The sequence below is a fragment of the Dipteris shenzhenensis genome, chromosome 20, assembly GCF_047967505.1.
Source record: "Dipteris shenzhenensis isolate YYH24624 ecotype China chromosome 20, Dip_SZ_1.0, whole genome shotgun sequence".
In the NCBI taxonomy this organism is placed as follows: Eukaryota; Viridiplantae; Streptophyta; class Polypodiopsida; order Gleicheniales; family Dipteridaceae; genus Dipteris; species Dipteris shenzhenensis.
Window position 1 is genome coordinate 42,404,002 of NC_141615.1, and position 21,637 is coordinate 42,425,638.

Sequence of the window (21,637 nt, forward strand, 5' to 3'; positions counted from 1 at the left end):
CATACATGGAACACAGGGTTACGAGCAAATGCAATGCAACTCTGATTGTCACTGCAAATGAGGGTCGGGGACGTCTACAGGAATCCACCAAGTAAACGGCGGAGCCAAACGGTCCCACAAGTAGCGGAACAAGCAGCACGGTACTCAGCCTCGATCGAAGACAAGGCGGTCGAACAACAAGTGTCTAACTCCCCCCCCAAATCTAAATCACTCTAGCCTAGTAGCTGGATCCTGGACTGTTGCTTTGACTAATAGGATAACCCTCAATTGCGAGAACCTTGAGGTATTGGAGGATCCTCATACCAGTGTGTCTTCTTAGGTGCTTGCATGAACTCAGTAGACCAACGAAGTATCACAAATCCAATCTAGTAGTAAGGAGCCAGAACAATGATCCGATCAACTGGCAATGCTTGCTTGCACCGACTAGCTCACTTGGATCATACGTACACAGTTTGGTACTGGGGTCCATAGGTGATGAGATGGCACGACACTCTATCATATGAAAAGCTTCTAGAAGCTCTTGAGTATACCGCTTTTGTGACACAAAATAGCCTTCATGGCCCTGCCAAATCTCAAATCCCAGAAAGAAGTGCAGGAGCCCAAGATCCATCATTTCAAAGGCCTTAGAAAGAGCAGCCTTTGTCTCGAATATATGCGCTAATGGCTACCTATAATGAGCAAGTCATCAATATATAAAATGATAAGGAAAGTCAGACTGTCGTGAAAGAAGATGTACTTATTTGTATCAGCTCGGGACCTCTAAAAACGAAGAACTCATCTATCTTCTGATTCCAAGCTCGAGGAGCTTGCTTAAGCCTATATAGTACTTTCCTCAACCGGTAAACCATCCTTGCTAACTTGGTTAACCCTGGAGGTTGTTGTACATAGATCTCCTCCTGTAAATCTCCATTGAGAAAGGCAAATTTGACATCCATCTGGTAAATCGGCCATTGCTCATGAGCAGCGATTGCTAACACTGTCCAAAGAGTGGCCATCCTGGCAATAGGAGCAAAGGTGTCATCATAATCGATCCCACGTCGCTGTGAGTATCCTTTGGCCACAAGATGGGCTTTATGTTTATCCACAATACCGTCTTATGCCTACTTGGTCTTGTAGACACATTTGACACCAATGAATGAACGGCGCTTGGGTTGGGACACTTACTCCCAGGTCCTATTTCTTTCACTAGAATCCAACTCCAGTTCCATGGCTAAGAAAGTGCTTCGTGGACAGTCGAGGGCTCTTAGTCTTTGAGAATGCAGGACATCAAGGAGTAGTTAATAGCGGGCCGACCTCCAAAACCTTCTCCTTATGCCGGTGGGATCCACGCAGACCGTCCTCTTCTCGAAGCCGTGAAGAAGGGATATATGTGACGTCCGAGTCACGAAGAGTTTCAATCAGCCATCGCGGTACTTTCTAAAAGAGGAATTGTTCATAAAATATAACATCCTGAATAAGCCTCAAAGGGAGTAACTTTAGGAACAGCAGAAGTCAGAGAACGGTTAAGGATATGTACTACGGTGGCTGTGGCTGTGGCTGTGGCTTTGGCCCAAAGAAACCGAGGAACCTCTCGGTGTGCAAGCATGGTCCGATACATTTCTACCAGAGTTTGATTCTTCCATGCAGCAATGCCAGTATTTGCAAATTCCCACTGAATGGCCTTTGTTACACATAATTCTTCAAACGGGTGGGAACAAAACTCTCCACCTCTGTCAGATCGTAGGGCTTTAAGTTTTAACATGGAAGTCAAATTCATTTTCAACAAGAGCACACCATTCCCGAAAGTTGGGGTAAGCCAGAGACTTCTAAGCCAAAAAATAGGCCCACATGACCTGCTAAATCATCCACTAGTAGCATGAAATAAAGCGCACCTCCAAGGCTAGGAACAATCATAGGTCCACGTAGGTCTACATGGACCAACTCTAGAGGAAGAGAAGCCCAACGTGAGGCCTGCTTCGGAAATGCGTCCCAGTGTTGCTTCCCTAGAATACAAGAACGGCACTGACCATGCTAATTGCCTACATAGGGTAGACCAAGGACCACTATTCCCGGGCAGCTCGATGTAGTGCTTCAACATTGAGGTGACCAAAACAAAACTACCACAGGTCACCCTGAAGGGAGGATGTGATCAAGAAAAGCGTGGACAAGGTATAAATCCCAAGATTCACCGTACAAGTGTGAACTACCTGGCCAGTAAATCTATCCCTGACCTCCACAATGGTAGAAAACTGAAATCCCACCAGAGGGTATCCCGTAGGCGGAAGACTCATAGATAGCCCAGGAATTACACGCGGAAGTGTCACACTGTGGAATCAAGCTTCATCAAGCGTGTGTACTTCACAACCATTCATGTGTGTGCAGACTATGTGCTCAAAGACAAATATTATGTTTCCGTCCATCCACAAACTGCACAAGATACAATACCAAAAGGTCCTCCTACTATATGCTTGACACCTCTAGATCTTTGAGCCCGCGTGCTCCCTTTGAGCTTATGTAGACTCTCCATCCAGTGATCTCAGCACCTTGCTGCTCTGGAAGACAGCCTAGGCTTCAGCCTCTCCTGACCTACGTCTACAGCTCCTCTGACACTCCTTCACCTCCTGGATGTAGGCCCAGGAAAAGTCTCCTGATGCTCCTTTCTGTTCACTGCTGGCTGCACTGCTGGATGCAAAATGAGGCCAATAGGCCCTCCTTTCATAGGGCAAAACTTCCCCAAATAGCCCACTTTTGAGGGGGCTGGGCCGACTTTCAGGGCCCCCCCCCACCGACTTTTGCTGGCCCACAAACCGACTTGGGCTCAGCCTATAAATATAGGCAGGTCATCCTATTTGCTGACCCCTGCACACGTGGCATGGCACCGCTGGACAGCCTCCATCTGAGGCCTATTGCAGGCCCTATGCCCGCTCCATTCAGCTGCCTATGCTGTGCCTGTTTGCCGCTCCAGATCCACCACAATCCCGGTTCATTCCTCCCCAATATTGTATGTTCCATCACTCAGCCTTCGTTCATAAGGCGTGTAAACTTGGCACAAGTGTAGAGTTCCAGGAACATACAGGACAAAGACATCTAGTAGGAGAACCTTTTGGTATTGTATCCTATCCTACTTTGTGGATGGACGAATATATAAAAAGTTGCTTCTATATTTGTTTCTGAGCATTGTCTATTGACTGGCTTGCACATCTTTGCACATTAAGTTAAGAAGTCTGTGATTCCACACCCCACATGCACACCCCACATGCACACTGTGTGAGCTCCTGGGCACTATCAGTCTTCCACTGTGCGTACACTCTGTTGAGTAATTTCTAACAGAGCCTAGTGATCATGAGCACCAAGCTATGATGATGAGCCCCCACAGCACGAGGAGGCTCAGGGATCTCGTCATATTCCTAAGTGGTTGATAGAGACGCTTTGACATTCTGGAGTGTTGGATTTCCCTTCCGAATGGCTCGCCAAGGAGAGACCACACAGATTGCATCGAGTTAAAGACAAAGCCCCGAAGGACTAACCACTCCAGGTGAATTATGCTTTGATGTCGCGGAAGCCGCTGATGAACCCTCCTCAGCCGCTGCTCGATGAACCTTCCAGCTCCCTGGGGTTGATTCTACATCGAGGAGCTGAGAGGGGGTGTTAGAGTTAGTCATCTCCTGTATGTAGTGAGAGCTGCTATGTGGGTGTGCCCAGAGAGAGGTATAGTAAGTTAGTCCTTTCTCACTGTGTTTTTTGCAGGTTAGGAGGGAGTCTAGCCAGGGCACCTAGTCAGGGCCAGAAGCCGCATTAGCAGGGTGTTTTAGGGCCTGGTATAGGCGACAATATGCGCCAGTAACCAGGTCAGTTACTGGCCACTAGAGGCCCACCTGAGACCCTAACCAGGGTCGGGTCAACCAACCCGACCAAATCGGGTCAGGTCAGTCAGTGGGTTAGCTCGGGTCAGTCGGCTGGTTGGTTAGTTTCTGCCAGGGCTCCCTCTATAAATAGAGCCCCCCTTGCCACTCTTGTAGTACCATTTGTGGAGTGTTTCTCAGCAGTCAATGCAAGTTTTCCCTGACATCTCCGGCAAATTTCCATCTGTCTCCATTCGCATCTCTTTGCTGTTTCAGTTCCACTTGTTCTGCGCTCAGTTTCTGCTCACATACCCACTCACTTTCACAGAAACACCATATTGTTATTGTACTTGCTGCAAATCATTACAATGAAACTTCAGAAAGGCAAATTGTTGGAGCAGTTAAAAGATCTCCCAACAGTAATCAACATCAGAGCTTACATCAAACTTGCTCCAAAACGTTGGAAATTGTTGAGATAAGGCCCCCATTCACTGTAACCATTTCAGTATTAAACACAAGGTTACTTTGCTCACTAGGACTACGACATGTGTAACCAGTGATAAGGTCCCTGAGGTTACTTAAGCTCAGATATCTAGGATCCTCCTACGAATGTTTCTATAAAAAGGTAGGACCGCATATATGGCATGCATGCCATGTGTCACTCTAGAATTTAGTCTTAATAAGGGTTTAGAATTAAAGATTTGAGGTTTCTTACAAACCTCAATTTCTTTGTATTCTCAATTGTCCTATTCATTTGTACTTTCAAATTTTCTTAGTGTCTGTTTTCAAAATTGAGATTGTTAAGTGCTTCCCTCTATCATATGTTGCTATCCAGCATCATTACCAAATACAAAGAAGCATCTAGAGTGATTGACACACAGACTATGCAAGCCCCATCATTCAGACATGCACATCGTACAAAAGCTAGGACATATAAAGGGTAAGGACCTGCCTACACCAACAAAGAATGATTAGTGTGGAGAATTTTCCAAACTAAGAATGGACCAAGAAGCATAACTTAGCAGAGAACCACAAACAACAGAAGCAAGCGGCAGAAGAATCAAAACAATCTTGATTAAAATGCTAGTGCCAAGATAAACGCTCCACAAAACTTAGGCTACAAGAAATGCCATCAATATGAAAGCTTGACTGAAAGCAACACCCAAATCATGAAGGGAACATATATGCAACAAACCCAAAACCATCAACATCCTGCAGATCAAAACTTTCATAAGTGGATTTTCAGAAGACTTTAAATGGTGGGCACAATTTATGTTCAAATCTATGTGCAATTCACAAATCAAAAGAAAGGCAGCAGGATTCAATAATATCAGGCTCATTCCATCTTCTTAAAAAAACATCAGCAGTTGAATGGCGAAAAGTGTCAAAACTTGCCTTTTAAAATATGATAGACTCGGTGGGCCTGGTTACTTCTGAAGTAGCAAGTTGCAAGCAAATGTAGGTTGCTCTGAAAAAATGCATACATGCATAATGACTCCATAAGCAAGGCACGTTGAAGACAGGCATATTTGATTCTCCCTAACTACTTGAGTTTGATATTCTTCTTATTGAATCACAGGTTTAAAGAAATATACTTTTTGAAAACCTCTCCATATGACCAGTAGAAAACACTTCAAATTACTGGGACATGCTTCAATTCAATTTTTCCCCATTACATCAGATGCAAATGCTATGGAAATAGGTGAGTGAGCAAGAAACTATCTAAATTTCTTAACAGAAAGTAGCATAAAAATATTCCAGGATTGCTGAGTAAAACAAACCACAAGAAAATCTTTGAAATCTTAAAGTTTCATTCTGAAAAAACTATGTATCTTTTGAAATGATATAACAAGGCTTATGCCCTTCCAAAATAGAGCAAATCTGTAAAACACCCACCACCACCACCCCTTCCCCCTTCCCTTCACATAGGTTTAAGCTACAAGCAGCGAGGTGTTAGAAACTCACTGTGCCCACCTGTGAGCCCCCGATTTGAGGGGACAAGGGGCAGTGAGAGCTAGGGGGGCTGGGAGAGAGTGACTCAGGCCAGAAACAGAGGCAGAAAGAGGCAACCAGCACACGGGCTGGTTGCTGCCTGCAACAGCAGGAAAACAGGGGTCTTAGGCCTCACTTGGAGGCGCCTGCAGCTGCGCAGACTGGCTGCACAGGGCCACCGACCAAGGCCAACCTGGTCGGTTTTCTAGGGCCCACCTGGTCGGCCACCAGACAGGGTACCGACCCTGCTGGTCGGTCAACTCAATGGGCCTGGGCAGTGCCTATAAAAGGCCCACTCCTTAATTGTTTCCAGCATCCAGTGCAAGACTGAGCCTCCTTCCAAGGCTGTGCTGTGCACTCAGTTCTGGAGCAGTTTGTGAGAGAGAGAGAGTCCTTCAGTATTCTCCAGCACTTTGCTGTATTTTGTATTGCTCCCTGTGAGCTGTTTTTTTCTGCCCACCATCTGGTGGATGAATATACTCTCTCTCTCTCTCTCTCTCTCTCTCTCCGTCCAAGTTATTTCTGAGTGAGTGTTTATTGCATCTGTGATCATCTATCTGAGTTGAGTGTGTGTAAGAGTTGGAGAGATCTTGGGTGGAGGTTTAAATGATTAATTCCCTCCTATTATCTAACATGGTATCAGAGCCATAGGCTCTCAACTCTTCTTCATCAAAGCACTCTCTGAAGGAAGGAGTCCCTTGGCAGAAAGGCGATTCTGTTTTCAGCTCAAGCTAGCACGAGAGGTCAGTACATCTTTTTTGCTTCAGTTTTTTTTCAGTTTGCTATTCACCGAGATGGATCAGCGTTCATAAGCCTCTACACCCACTGCTCGTCCTTCCTCCTTCTCCAGTCATCTTCCTTCTTCATTTATTCCCAATTTTGGTGAAGCTGGAAAGCTCGATGGGACGAAGTATCCAATCTGGAAAGTCAAGATCCGAAGCCATCTGTTGGCAAGGAAGCTGTGGAAGATAGTGATTGGGACCGAGGAGAAGCCGGAGGACATTGTGGACAAAAGAGGTGAAGTTTTAGTTGAAGCAGATGCGGATGAACTCAGTGCATGGGAAGAGAGGGATGCTCAAGCCTTAGCAATGCTAATTGGCACGACAGCAGATGCTGTGATTCCTCATATCCAGTTGGCAGAGACGTCTTCAAAGGCGTGGGCCATACTGAAGGAGCTGCATGAAACCGATAATACAGCCCGTATCATTACTCTTCAGCATCAGCTTTATAATCTTGATATCAATGAGGGTGATAGTGTGAATGACCATCTGACAAAGGTGAAAGTCGTGCGGGACTAGCTCGCAGCGGTTGGTCAAAAGGTGGACACAAGTCAATTGGCGTTGCTCACACTCCACAAGTTGCCACGGAGTTTCAAAAGTTTTGTGACTACGGTCACTGCGGGTCAACGGACTAAGCCAATCACCTTTGAGGAGCTTGGCCCACTCCTGCTTCAGGAGGAGGCTCGAGAGAAACTCTTTACGCAAACCGACGAGAAGGCATTAGTGGCCAAGGACAAGCCTCGAAAAGGCAAGCCAAAGGAGTTCAAGAAGTCAGAGGACGCTGACCGCAAGAAGAAAATAGTGTGCTATTACTGTGAAAAGCTTGGCCACTCCGCCAAAGAATGCCGAAAGAAGAAGGCAAATCAGAAACGGAAGAGAGAAGCCAGGAACAAAGAAGAGCCTAAGAATGATTCTGCCAATGTGACGACTGGACAGTTGTTTTTAATCAGTGAACATTATTCGACATATGCAGCCAGTGAAGGTAAAGAGGGTTGGTATGTTGACAGCGGTGCTTCCAAGCACATGTCCAACAGAACGACTTGGTTCAAAACCATGGAAAGTACACACCCGGATTCCAAAGTTTCTGTCGGGGATAGCCGGATGTGTCCTGTGAAGGGCATCGGTAGCATTCCTTTCATTACAACCGCGGGTGAGGAGAAGGATATCTCTGGAGTACTTTATGTACCCAACCTTTGCAAGAACTTACTGTCTGTAAGTCAAATGGAGAAAAACAACATGGCAGTTCTCTTTCAAGATGGCAAGGTCACCGTGACATCCAAAGCAAATGGACAGATGGTGGCTCAAGGAGTTGAAGAGAATGGATTGTACCGCCTCAGTGCAATGTTGGTTCATGAAGACAACGGAAAGTCCAAACTTTGGCATGAGCGCTTTGGTCATGTCAGCTATGGAATCTTGGCTGAAATGTCAAAGTCGAAGATGGTGGATGGACTTCCACCAATTACAGGAAAGGATGATGTTTGTAGGGCTTGTCTAGAAGGCAAGCAGCACAGGGATAAGTTCCCACAAGAGGCCTCGTTTCGGGCCAACAAACCACTTGAGTTGGTTCATGCCGACATTTGTGGCCCAATGTCTACAGCATCGTGTGCACGATCCAGGTACTCACTTCTCTTTGTGGATGATTTCAGTAGAGTGACCTGGGTATATTGTTTGGCTAAAAAGTCACAGGCTTTCGAGAAGTTCAAGGACTGGAAGGCCAGAGTTGAAAAGGAGACAGGGGAGGATGTCAAGACGTTCCGCACAGACAAGGGGGGAGAATTCACCTCAAATGAGTTCAACACATTTTGTCACAAGCATGGGATCAAGCGACAACTCACCACAGCACATACTTCTCAGCAAAACGGGGTAGCCGAGAGGACGCATAGAACCACCACAGAGACCGAGCTTGCTATGCTCCAAGGGAGGAACCTTTCTAAAGCCTATTGGAGTGAAGAATACAGCCATACACATTCTCAACAGGACCAAGACGAAGGCCGTCAAGGACAAGACTCCATATGAGGCATTTTATGGTAAGAAGCCCTCTATCACTCATCTTCGCATTTTTGGTTCTAACGCATGGATGCATGTGCACAACAAAGACAGGAAGTTCATTTCACAGGAGAAATATTGCAGAGAACTTCTGAAGAGATTTCAAATGGAGGATTGCAGGACAGCAGTAACTCCCATGGAGGTGGGACTCAAGCTAAGTGTTCACGACACATCTCAGCCGATCGATACTCCCTTGTACCGACGATTGGTAGGAAGTTTGCTTTACCTTACTAATACTCGACCTGATATTTGTTATGCAGTTGGGCTATTATGCCAGTTCTCTACTTCTCCCAGGAAGAGTCATTGGGATGCAGGTTTACAGGTGCTGAGGTATCTAAAGGGTACTTGCACCTATGGGATCACCTACACCAAAGGCATCGAACTAGGCGGATTCTATGACAGTGATTGGGCGGGTGATGCTGACACCAGAAGATTGATAACAGGGTATTGTTTTTTACTTGCATCTGGTGCCATCTCTTGGCTGAGTAAGAAGCAACCCACAGTGGCCCTTTCATCTACAGAGGCAGAGTACAGAGCCGCGTGTACAGCAGCTTGTGAGACACTATGGTTGAGGTGGATTCTGGAGGACATGGACGTGTGTCAGGAGGACGCAACAGTGCTGATGTGCGACAGTCAGAGTTGCATAGCCATTGCCAAGAATCCAGTGTACCATGCGCGGACCAAGCACATCGAAGTTCATTACCACTTTGTTCGAGAACTCATCATCGACGACGTGATCGAGCTTATGTACTGCCCGACCGCCGACAACTTGTCCGACCTCTCCACGAAGGCACTCCCTCGAGAACAGATGGAGCACCTCATCAAACGCATGGGGATTGGCCCACAATTGTGACATTGAGGGGGGGTGTTAGAAACTCACTGTGCCCACCTGTGAGCCCCCAATTTGAGGGGACAAGGGGCAGTGAGAGCTAGGGGGGCTGGGAGAGAGTGACTCAGGCCAGAAACAGAGGCAGAAAGAGGCAACCAGCACACGGGCTGGTCGCTGCCTGCAACAGCAGGAAAACAGGGGCCTTAGGCCTCACTTGGAGGCGCCTGCAGCTGCGCAGACTGGCTGCACAGGGCCACCGACCAAGGCCAACCCTGGTCGGTTTTCTAGGGCCCACCTGGTCGGCCACCGGACAGGGTACCGACCCTGCAGGTCGGTCAACTCAAGGGGCCTGGGCAGTGCCTATAAAAGGCCCACTCCTTCATTGTTTCCAGCATCCAGTGCAAGACTGAAAGCCTCCTTCCAAGGCTGTGCTGTGCACTCAGTTCTGGAGCAGTTTGTGAGAGAGAGAGTCCTTCAGTATTCTCCAGCACTTTGCTGTATTTTGTATTGCTCCCTGTGAGCTGTTTTTTTCTGCCCACCATCCGGTGGATGAATATACTCTCTCTCTCTCTCTCCGTCCAAGTTATTTCTGAGTGAGTGTTTATTGCATCTGTGATCATCTATCTGAGTTGAGTGTGTGTAAGAGTTGGAGAGATCTTGGGTGGAGGTTTGAGTGATTCATTCCCTCCTATTCTCTAACACGAGGTAGATGCAAGGAATGATGACCGATGGAAGATGGTACATGAAGCATGTAATGAAAGCCAATCCTGCAGTTTGAAATTTGGAAGTTGAAAATCGATCTGGAAATTTGCCGTTTTATCTTCAGGGAACTTTGTATGCATCAAAATATACCTTTGTAAGACTAGAATAAGTCCAATCATACAAATCAAAATATTTAGAGTGGGAATCTCATTCTCTAAGGGCATAATAGCTTTTGTATTATATATCAATATTGAGTGGTGACTTTGTGTGGGGTGTTGTAATCCCATAATGCATGTACCAAAAGTTTTTCCCAATCCCTCTTGTTACTAGTGGCTAGCTTTCCCAAAAATGCCACACAAGTTACCATTGCAAATATTGCTGAGTCAATTTACAGTAATACCTGATGCCTGCTCTGGTTTTGTTTTGAAACGAGCCTTTGGATAGAAAAAGCTCACTGTGTCTTTTAAGAAACAACAGTTTACAGCAAAATGCATTTGCTTGTTACTATAGGCATAGCTGCTTATCAAGCAAGCATCTTGCATTGTGGAAAGAATAGGAAAGGTGCAAAGCACAAAGGAGATGTCAGTTGCCAGTTGAAGGAAGACATGTACCCTTCTTACAGATAGATTTTTTTGGGTAAAGGGCTGTAAAGCATTTTCAGAAGCACAAGACCAGATAAACTTTGTAATAAGAACACAAAATAAGAAAAGAACATGCATTTTGCATGGCCAGTTATCAACAATAATCCAGGCTCAAAGGTAAGCTCTCAAACAAAAAGAACAACCTAAATCTTTCCCCAGGTGCTTTCTCAACATAGGATGAATGTCTTGAGAGTGGGCTGCTTCTTTAGGTAAAACACCACCATCAGTTGTACAGGTGTAACTGGCCTTCAACAAACTAAAGGGCAGTAATTGTTGAAAATGGGAGAGGGTGAGAGACACATGATTGGAGACAAGAGCTGAGGCACAATAGCTGATGTTGATTGATATCTTTACAACAAGTACATAGCCTCTTTTATAGGCTGGGCAAGCCTTATCTTCCCACACAGACACCTCAAAAATGAGGTCACACACAAGAGAATCTAGATCCTATAATCTAGGTGAGGAATCACATCTACCACATGAGGTGGCACAAGTGGCCTCAAGACTCTCCACACTCACACCCCTATAGGACACTCCTAGGACTCTAGGACCACGCACACTAGGACCACACACACTAGGACTCCGATTCCAACAAACCCCCCTTCGGAGCTAGGGTGAGAAATTATGACATCATCCAAACTGTGCATCCCAGGCAATCTCGGAGGCTAACAGCTGAGCATAATTCAGAGGTTGAACCAAGCACTCTCATGGCTTAGGTGTCAACGTGATCAGAGACTCAAATCTGAGCATGGATGCATGACCAAACTCATAGGTCTAGGGAGTACACCAACATCCTGGAACTCGGCCAGGCCTGATAAAGGAAAGACATAACAACCCCCCCCGTCTCCTAAACGGGTACATGGAAATAAGTGGAGCCTTTTATAGGACAAGGCACACAAAAAGACAAATTATTACATCATTTTAGGGGGACTACCCAAGGCAGAGTACCTAACACACATGACTCTAGAAAGCCCACTCTTCATCTATCACCTCATGGAGGGATAGACCAGCAATAGCAGCAGTGCAGGCTTGTTCCTCAGGTCCAGAAGGTGTAGCTTCATCGTCTTCGTCCTCGCTCTGCTCCGCAACCAGATTGGCATGTTCTTTGGCTTGTACCTTTGCCATTTTCTTGAAGCAACGATCCTCTGGATGGCCAGGTTTCTGACAGTAATTACATTTAAGAGGTTTTCCGTTCTTCTTGGGCTTATTCTTGAGAAAGAATGCTTTGCCAGATTCGAAGGAAGATTCTGCTTTCTCTGTAAGCCTACGGTCCTCATCAACGAGATGAGCTACCATATCCTTAAAGCTCATATTGCGGCTGACTCTTAGGACAGCAAGGATCTCATTGTACTTGGAAATGTCTTCAATTCTGGAGAGAAGTACAGCAACTTGATCATCATCTTCAACAATGGCTCGGATGGCAGATAATTGTTGGAGAATTGACCCAAGATTGCTCAAGTGTTCATTGAGGGTTTCAGTTTCCTTCATCTTGAGCTTGAAGAGTTTTTGTTTGAGAAATACTTTGGAATTATTGATCTTATTTCCAAACAAATTCTCTAACTTTTCCCAAACATCGTTTGCTGTCTTATCAAAATCCACATGGTGGAGAAGGTTGTCAGCTAAAGCTAGGCCAATGATAGCCATTGCTTTATCATTTTGGTTCTCCCACCAACTGATTCTAGCATCATCACCTTGGGGTTTTGGCTCCTTGCCATTGGTGATATTCCATATGCCTTCTCGCATAAGAAGAAGCCGGAGTTTTGTTTGCCAAGTTGGGAAATTGCTCCCTGAGAATTTCTCGATGAATGAGGAGTTTTTTATGCTATCCATTGGTGGGAAGGTCTTAGCTGTTATTACAGCCAGTGTCAAATCCCTTACAATGTTTACTCAAATTTCAAGAAAGGCCCAAATTTTACATGGTAGAAGCTTCAATTATGCAGAAGCTTCAATTATGCCAAAGGAAGACATAGGACAGAAAAGCCCTAAATTTTTGGGTTAGGGTTGCTGCAAAAATTAGGGTTTGCAAAGAATTGGGGCTTTTCAAAATTTCCTAGAGCATAGTGTTCTCGCAACACTAGGGGAGCTTCAGATCATAAAAGCCCCAACAAATTCACCCAAAATGAGGCCAAAAATCTTCAAAAACGCAGAATGTCTCAAACGGACTGTTTGCTGGTCAATGGAGAGGCATAGATCCGGGCTGATACGGGCTCTTGTACACTGATGCTGAGGCTAAAGAGCAGTCGATGATGAGGCTTGGGTAGGAGCTCATGTGGAGAGGCGAACGAAGATGATCAGAATCTCGCGACCTGTACTCAGGAGACCAGCCCAAGAGATACGCAGCGGAAGCGATGCAACTTCAAAGGATATGTCGGGCAGGTGACGAGTTGTTGCGCTCAGCCAGAGATGGCAAGTAGGTGACAAGTTGTTGCGCTCAACCAGAGATGGCAAGTTACGGTAGTACTCAGGATGCAATGCCTGTCAGGCGGGCGCCTATGTGCTCTGATGGTGGGTGCTGCAGCTCCGCACGGACCTTCCTTGCTAAGGCTCGAGGTGTAGGTAGAAGCTCCGCAGGCAGTATGGCGGGCAGAATGGCGCACAAGTGCGCGTGGGTTCGGACCCCACAGCCTTCCCACGTACGGCGCCAAGGAAAATAGCGGAGAGGCGGCAGCAGCAAGGCGTAAGCAGATTGCGAGGGAGGCCGACTCAGATCTCGCGTGGCAACGTAGGTGTGGCAGCGCAGGTGTGGCAACGAGGGGGCGCAGGTGTGGCAGCGCAGCTCCTCGTTGATGACGCTCATCACCTCAAGGAGAGGAGGAAATTACGAGTAGCTACAAGGTGAGGAATGGGCAGAACGCTTCAAGGTGGCTCTGATACCAGCTGTTGAAAATGGGAGAGGGTGAGAGACACATGATTGGAGACAAGAGCTAAGGCACAATAGCTGATGTTGATTGATATCTTTACAACAAGTACATAGCCTCTTTTATAGGCTGGGCAAGCCTTATCTTCCCACACAGACACCTCATAGATGAGGTCACACACAAGAGAATCTAGATCCTATAATCTAGGTGAGGAATCACATCTACCACATGAGGTGGCACAAGTGGCCTCAAGACTCTTCACACTCACACCTATAGGACACTCCTAGGACTCTAGGACCACACACACTAGGACTCCGATTCCAATAGTAATCTTCGTCTAATTGATCATAAACCTCATAAAGAGCCACAATGCAAGCTTCAGTCACTTCAATCACTTAACACCACTTAGAAATAAGCTTCAACAACAACAATGGTGAGGCTAGAATGCCCTGCTCAGTGAAAACAGTACACAACACGCCAACTGGCCCTTAATGCCTTGGCGCCCCTTTTGGTATTTATTTAATGCTTCAGAATTGGAAATGCTTTACACCACGGGTTCACCCCTGAACTGTTTCTCTCTCCAAATCCTCTGTCTGTCTTCTGGGCATCAAAACCAAGTGCACCACGGTCCACTAGAATCCCAGTAGCAAGGCAATCTTAGGCATCCACTTCTGACCTGTCCCAACTGAGAGGCATTCAAGCATCCAAACCACTAACAAACCGTGCTTAACAGCCTCAAGGCTATCACATGCATCCACACTGTCCTTAATTCTTTCCCCAGGAACACCCTTGCCTCTGGGTGCTTGCTAGGACTTGAGATAAACTAGAAAGGACTGTAAAACACCACACATGCACTGCAAAATGCTTCAAAGCAAGAAAAGCAAACAAATGGAAGTCCAAATCCAAATACCCGCTGTCCGTGGTAGAGGGGCGAGCTCAGTCCTCGCGCCTATCCCATGACCAAGCTCCTAGCAGGGTGTAGGTGACTTCCAAGGAGATGAGAGAAATGAAGAAAGAGAGCGAAAGGAGGCAAGAAATAAGCTGCAAAGGACACCGGCCTGCAGATCTTCCCCAAAGCCTCAACCTCGGGATCTGTGTCTCGAAATGCATGTCCATGCAGTCCGAACAGCAGCCTTGGGGGCTGCACCTCAGATCCATACAGTCCTGTATGGCTGTACAGGACTGCAATAAATGCTCCATACCTTGCCTCAAAATCCACGCCAAGAACCGTACATTGCCTCGGGATGTGTGCCAACAGCTGGGCTGCCTCGAAAAGTGTGCAAGAGCTGACAAAGCAGCAGCAAAAGCGGGGAAGAAGCTGAGCCTGACATTGAAATATGTCCAAAATGCTTCTGCTAGGCCTAGAATGCTCTAGGAGGGTGAGGGGAGAGAGATGGTAGGTGGGACAAGGGCATGCACCTACATGCACGACACTTGACCCTTCATTAAAACTCTAACCCACCTGACCAAGGACAACGTTGGTTGTCCTTGGGCCCAGCTTTTAGACCCCTCTCTAGTGCCTTTGCCTTGCCCCTAGGGCCTAGTGGTGCACCTAGATTTTGCCCCTAGGGACTTCTAGGAAGTGTGCACTTCCTCTGCCAGTCCCTCACAGCCAAACCATTACTAGACTTAACCACGGTTAACCCCGGGTTAAGCATGGGTGACCCCGGGTTAAGCGTGGGTGAGTTACAAAGTGCTTTACATCACTTTTCACGTCCCCGTGACAACATGACTTAATTATTCCCATATTGCAGTCTAGAACAAATGGACACAGGAATTGCTCGCTTTTAATCATTAGCTAAGAGCACATACAATTACCGGAAGTCTAACAAATACATCGCCTCGCAAATGGTTGACTTTTGCTGAGATCGCGGCTGCTTGTTGAGGATTGGCAAAGCTTGTCAAGGCTTGGTGAGCTCAGCTTTGCAAGTCGTGTCACAACTCGTCGAGGTTTATTGAAATCAACACAAGTTCAGTTTTTAAGTATAGTTATCTACAAACTTTTGAAGATTCCCCTTTTGTGTTGGAGGCTTGATGGGGCTCAATCAGATTGACCAAATTTTTATTTGGGAGTGGTACAAAAAAGGGGCCTCAAGATGCTCTCCAAGTTGTGTGTTAGGAGCAAGGAGTCCTCAAATGGTTAAAATCCATCACGATGGGATATCAAGGGGTAAAATAGAAAAATTGATATTCAATCCAAGTGGTACACACGTATGATGTGTTTCTTCTCTCCCAATTGCTCTTTTTGCACATTGTCTCATAATTCAGGAAGTTGATCACAGTTTCTGTGTGGTCCCATGGTGCTCTTCACATTGTGAGCTCATCTTCTTATGATCTTCTTGGTTTCTGGCATCTCTCTCTTTGACTGACCTATGGACTCAGCTAGGCGCTTCTAGACAGTCTCGAAGGCATCCTTGGCATGACGCTGGGACTGAACTTATAGACCCAGGTAAATCAGACAGCCTTCACTCGACATAAAGATCCACATAATACAATCTTTGCCAGTATACAGAAATGTCTCGAAGACCAAACAAATGAGATTCTACAGAAGTAAGGCACAGCCTGCAGACAAGTTGTCCCTGTTGTAGGCAAGTTGCAACTGCTTGCAGACAAGTGTCCCTGTTGTAGTCAAGTTGCAACTGAGACAAATTTGGAAGCGGAACAAAACTGCCATGTGTACCTCACGCTTTGCACATGCCCTTGTTTGAAAAAAGTAGGTCTTCAATACACATTCATGGAACATAGCAAGTTTCAAGACACAAGCATACACTTTACAACCAAGGATGAGCCTTGTCTGATGGCAATAACAGGGACACATTTACATAAAGATATGGACCAGGATACAGGGTCGACTTTCAGAATTAGGAGGCAATTACCGTATGACAGCCTACAGGCCACCTCGTATCTTCAGAATTTTGGAATATGACTAGCAAAGGTTAGACAATTTGGTAACACTATCTTCTGATACTTGATTCAGATGGCATTGAGTCAGCCACACAATCCACAGCAGATGATCACAAAGCCATTAGCCTTAGGAATTCCTCCATCCGTATGGTATCTGCCATTTGAAGCCGTGCGCATCTTTAGGTTGCAAAGATTGTCGTGATGGGTTGAATAGACTGCAAATGGCGCACCGGATCAGGTTGTGAAAATAATCACAACGTTGCCATCACTTCAGAAAAGTAGTTCTATACAGTTTTACAAGACGAGTCCTATCCTTCTGCTTCAAAAGGGCCCGCCCAATCGAATGCGACGACGTCCGTCAAAAAAAGTAGCGGCACGAGAGACACATGAGAGAGTTCCAATACACGCAATGAAGATGATCAAAGAGGAAACAGAAATCTGATCCTGGTCGGGAGGGGGAGGAAGTGGGTCATAGTTTTTCCCAAGGAAATTAAGGGCCCTGAGAAGGGACGCCTCACAAACCGTTCAGGATAAGGGGATCGGGCTGAGAGGGGACCGTCAAGAAGGCAATTTGAGAGTTTCAACAATGGGAAACATAGCTACGAAATGGGGGAGGAAGCAAAGAGAGAGAGATTACCTCGGAGGGGTACTCAGCGTAGAGGCGTTCAGAGAGGAAGGAAGCGTTGCGGTACATGTAAAGTTTGAGGGAGGAGGTGATGCAATCGATCAAGCAGGACTCCATAGCTCGCGACCTCTCCTCCATAGAACTGTTTCTGTGGGGTGGGTGTGTGTTTAAGAGGCTTCAGTCAGAGTGTGTAGAAAAATGTATGAACTACTTTCAGGCTGTTCAAATAACATGTGGAAGGCCGTTGTAAGGAGCGCCAAAACTTAGCCCTGTGCACAAGGCCACCATTTATTCCAAGAATTAATCGCGGTTTCAACAATTCATTAATCGAGGGTTCAGGTGCACAGTAGATAATTAGATTAATTGATTACCTAATTAGATAATTAGTTAATTAGATACACAATTAAATAATCAAGGGTTGAGATGCACATTAGATCATTAAACAATTAATTAACCAAGGTTTCAGGTGCACGTTAGATACCTAGATAAATTGCTTATCTAATTAGATAAACAATTCATTCATGAAGGGTTAGGTTCACATTAGATAATTAGATAAATTGTTTATCTAATTAGATAATTAGATAAACAATTAATTAATCAAGGGTTTAGGTGCACATTACATAATCAAGATAAACAATGAATTAATCAAGGGTTGAGGTGCACATTAGATCATTACACAATTAATTAATCAAGGTTTGAGGTGCACATTGGATAAATAGGTGCCCACGATGTTCCAATCAGTTGCTGCGCGCGTAGAAAGAAGATAGGTCTAAGGTGAGGTTGAGGTGTTAATTGGCCGCGATTAAAGTATGCTGGCAAATTAATGCCTCTTGAAATGGATTCTTACGCTGCTCGCGACTTCTTAAAAAGAAGCCTGCAGCTCGATGCTTCTAGCTCCTACAGCTTCTCGAGAAGCTTATGCGCACCACTATATAGACCAACCCCCCCAGGGCAAGAGGGCACCTGCAGCTCGATGCTTCTAGCTCCTACAGCTTCTGGCACCTGCAGCTGCAACTTCTCAATTCTTCTAGCACCTGCAGCTCGATGCTTCTAGCTCCTACAGCTTCTCGAGAAGCTTATGCACACCACTATATAGACCAACCCCCCCAGGGCAAGAGGGCAAAGGGGAAGAGGGGAGGAGGGGAGATCGAGCGAGGAGGCAAGAGGCTGGGGATCACTAAGGGCAGGAGTGATTAAGTGACCTATCAATACATTAATCCCGATAAGGCTTGCGATAAGTGTCAAAATTAAGGCGAATCGAGTTGAGAGACAGACTAAGTAATTAACTTTTGAGAGGAGAGTGAATACACACTAAGGCTATCACCCCATGCATCTATTGAATCTCCATCGTGGGCGGCGGCGGGCAATCTTGCCTGTCCATGAGCCTCGAGCGTGCCCACGGGCGTGCAAACTGTTTTGAAACTCGATGTTCCACAAAAGAAAATCCATTAGGTGAGGTTGACGTTGGATGGACAAAAGCAGTAGAGCCTAATCCACCTTCACAGCCACCCTCATCCACGTTTAAAACAACCGAACAACACCATCACAAGGTAAAAGGCATTCATTCCACATCCTTGTCTCTACACACCTCCGGACACATCTCACACTCTAGTCACATTTCTTCTGGAAGCCAAACAACTCTTTAAAAAAAACAGTGGACTACACAACCCAACATGATGCTCCTACTCACTGGTCTCAAGCTCACAAAGCATTCAGATTCATAATGCATCCAATCCCACAACTCACCGGACAACCACCCACAAAGTAACCACGGTCAAAAATCTTATTATATCTTCCCCACGATCACCAACAAGCACTAGAAATGATGTATTGCGCCATCTCTTGGAGATTCTCAAAGCCAAGGTCTTCTCAATAACACCGAGTTCCTGCCTGGCCAAAGCTTCTCTCCTCTTAGCATTAGAGTATTTGTGTGCATTCTATGACTAGCCAGTCACAAGCATGCTGCCACCTATGTTATCTTCTTCCTTTATGAGGACTACCTTATAGCTTCACAGCTCAACACAAGTTTACATAATTGCAGCCATGCAACTTCTCCTCTACACCATAGAGCTCTGGTTCTGCTGCCCAAACTCCCATTATGTGATTATATTCCGCCTCCAGCTGCTCTCCATCCCCGAAACTGACAATCTCTTCTCCCTCCATCTTCATGTTCCTTTCTTCCTCCCTAGACCTTCAGCGGCTCACGGTTTTCCTTCTCCCTTGCAACTCTCTCATCTACTACGAGCCACTCTCACGCGGTCCCCCAACTCACTTACGTGCAGCTCGTCCTCCTTCTTCATCAGCATATTCCTCATCGACTCCTTCTCCCACTCAAACCTCTCGCCTTTCATCTCTAGCCTATAAAGAGCGATGCCCCCAATTCTCCAAACTCCTTCTCCAACGCAGTCCTCGTCCCAAATCCTTCAGATCATGCTGTAGCGACGCCCTCCTGGTCTTTCAGCTTCCTTCCCGTCTCTTCGACCTCTCCTCTTCCAGGAGCCCTCCCAGTATAATGTAGCCCTTCAGCCAAAAGGCCTCTCGTTCTCCTCAGTGCAATCGTCAGTCAGCTGCCTTGTCGCCTTCCGTAGTTGCTCCTACAGCATCCCAGAGCTCACGCCTCTTCCAAGATCCTCCTCCCCTGCACTACGAGCCTCTCCTGCTCACCACGGAGCCCACACTCTGTCGCCCGCGAACCTCTTCCAGCAGTCCTTCACGTAGCATGCCAGCTCGTCGTCGAGAAGCATCCTCCTCTTCTACATAGCACGTTGCATGGCTTCCTGCTTTGAAAATCAGCCACATCATACATTTCCTTTTTACCACTCTCCAACATTCCCTTCAAACTTTATACCATGGCTATTAACCTTAGGCACACCACATTTGCACATAACCTTCTAGCACATTTTTTATTGCTTGATTGCCACATATATCCACACATCCTTGATGCCCACACTGAGTCAATGAGTGCTCCCATGACTTTACTCAATGAGTGCTCCCATGACTTTACCACAATACAGAACATCACTCATGTACACATGTACAAGTTGAGTTTGGGGCTTTCAAAAATCTTCACACAACGTGTTAATCGGCCGCGATTAAAGTATGCTGGCAAATTAATGCCTCTTGAGCTTTGGATTCCTATGCCACTCGCGACTTCTTCAGAAGCAGCCTACAGCTCTCGATTCTTTTGGCACCTATAGCTCGATTCTTCTGGCTCCTACAACTTCTCAAGAAGCTTTTGCGCACTGCTATATACACCAGCCCCCCAGGGCAGGAGGGCAAAGAGGAAGAGGGGAGAGCGAGGAGCTGCAAAAGTGAGAGGCAAGGGATCACTAAGGGCGGGAGTGATTAAGCGGCTTGTCAATACATTAATCCTGATGAGGCTTGCAATAAGTGTAAAAATTAAGGCGAATCGAGTTGAGAGATAGACTAATTAATTAAATTTTGAGAGGAGAGTGAATACACACTATGGCCGTCGCCCATGCATCTATTGAATCTCCACCATGGGCGGCTGTGATGGGTGGTCAATCTTGCCCGACCATGAGCCTTGGGCGTGCCTACGAGCGCACAAAGTGTTTCAAAATTCCCTTAGTGGATGACTAGTGAAGCTTTTTTGGGGCATGCCAAAGGCGAAGCCACAACCTATGCTTTTGGGTTCACTTATTACGAGAATTGTGCGAGGGCATGCCAAAGGCAAAGCCATAGCCTTCGTTTTGGGTTCTCTTATTATGGGCCGTAAATGAATGCTATGATAGAAGGATAACCTGAGAGGGGATTTAAGGGTTGTTATAATCTACGAGTGAGGTTGTCACTTCTCTTATGGCACACCTAGGAAAATTTTCACCTTGTTTTAAAGAAACTCGGCGATTAATGGTACTAACAACTGGTGAAGCTCTTTTTTTTTTTAAGAAACTGGCGGATTTATATTATACATAAGAAAAGTGGATGGATCAGGGCCCCTACAACCTGAACAAAAATTGGTCCTATCTAATGGTTATCAACCCCAAACCCATGCAGATATGCATTGCTTTAAGAGCTAGGGAGTAACCCCCCCACCTGTTTAAGACAAGAGCCAACTATCTCATCTGATTTGGCCACCAAAGATCTCATATCCAAGAGTAGTGTGCTAGCTCTTGCTGTAACCAAGAGTGGCAAATTATTGGTCATATATTCGTGTTGCTATGGCTTTGGCTATGTGGAATACTAGAAACTAGTGAAGCATTTGTTAGGGTAGTGCTTTAGTGAAGGTTTTTTTCAACTATATCCTCCCCTAAATGCATAAGGGGGTCTTTGAGCCTTGGGCGTGTCCACGAGCGCGCAAAGTGTTTGAAAACTCCCTTAGTGGACCACTAGTGAAGCTTTTTTGGGGCATGCCAAAGGCGAATCCATAGCCTTTTCTTTTGGGCTCTCTTATTATGAGAATTGTGCGGGGGCATGCCAAAG

General features: G+C 46.1%; 1 protein-coding gene across 2 annotated transcripts in view; it reads right to left on the reverse strand.

Annotated features, from left to right (window-relative positions):
- Positions 1–17,372, reverse strand: part of HBT (CDC27 family protein) — a 167,206-nt gene extending 149,834 nt beyond the window's left edge. For both annotated transcript variants that reach the window (XM_087391503.1, XM_087391502.1), the window contains exons 1-2: positions 17,210–17,372; positions 5,217–5,289 (exon numbers count right to left, since the gene is read on the reverse strand). In XM_087391503.1, coding sequence (XP_087247629.1) covers positions 5,217–5,289; positions 17,210–17,335 — 199 coding nt within the window. In that variant the 5' untranslated portion in view covers positions 17,336–17,372. The remainder of the gene's footprint in view (positions 1–5,216; positions 5,290–17,209) is intronic.
- Positions 17,373–21,637: the final 4,265 nt, after the last annotated feature.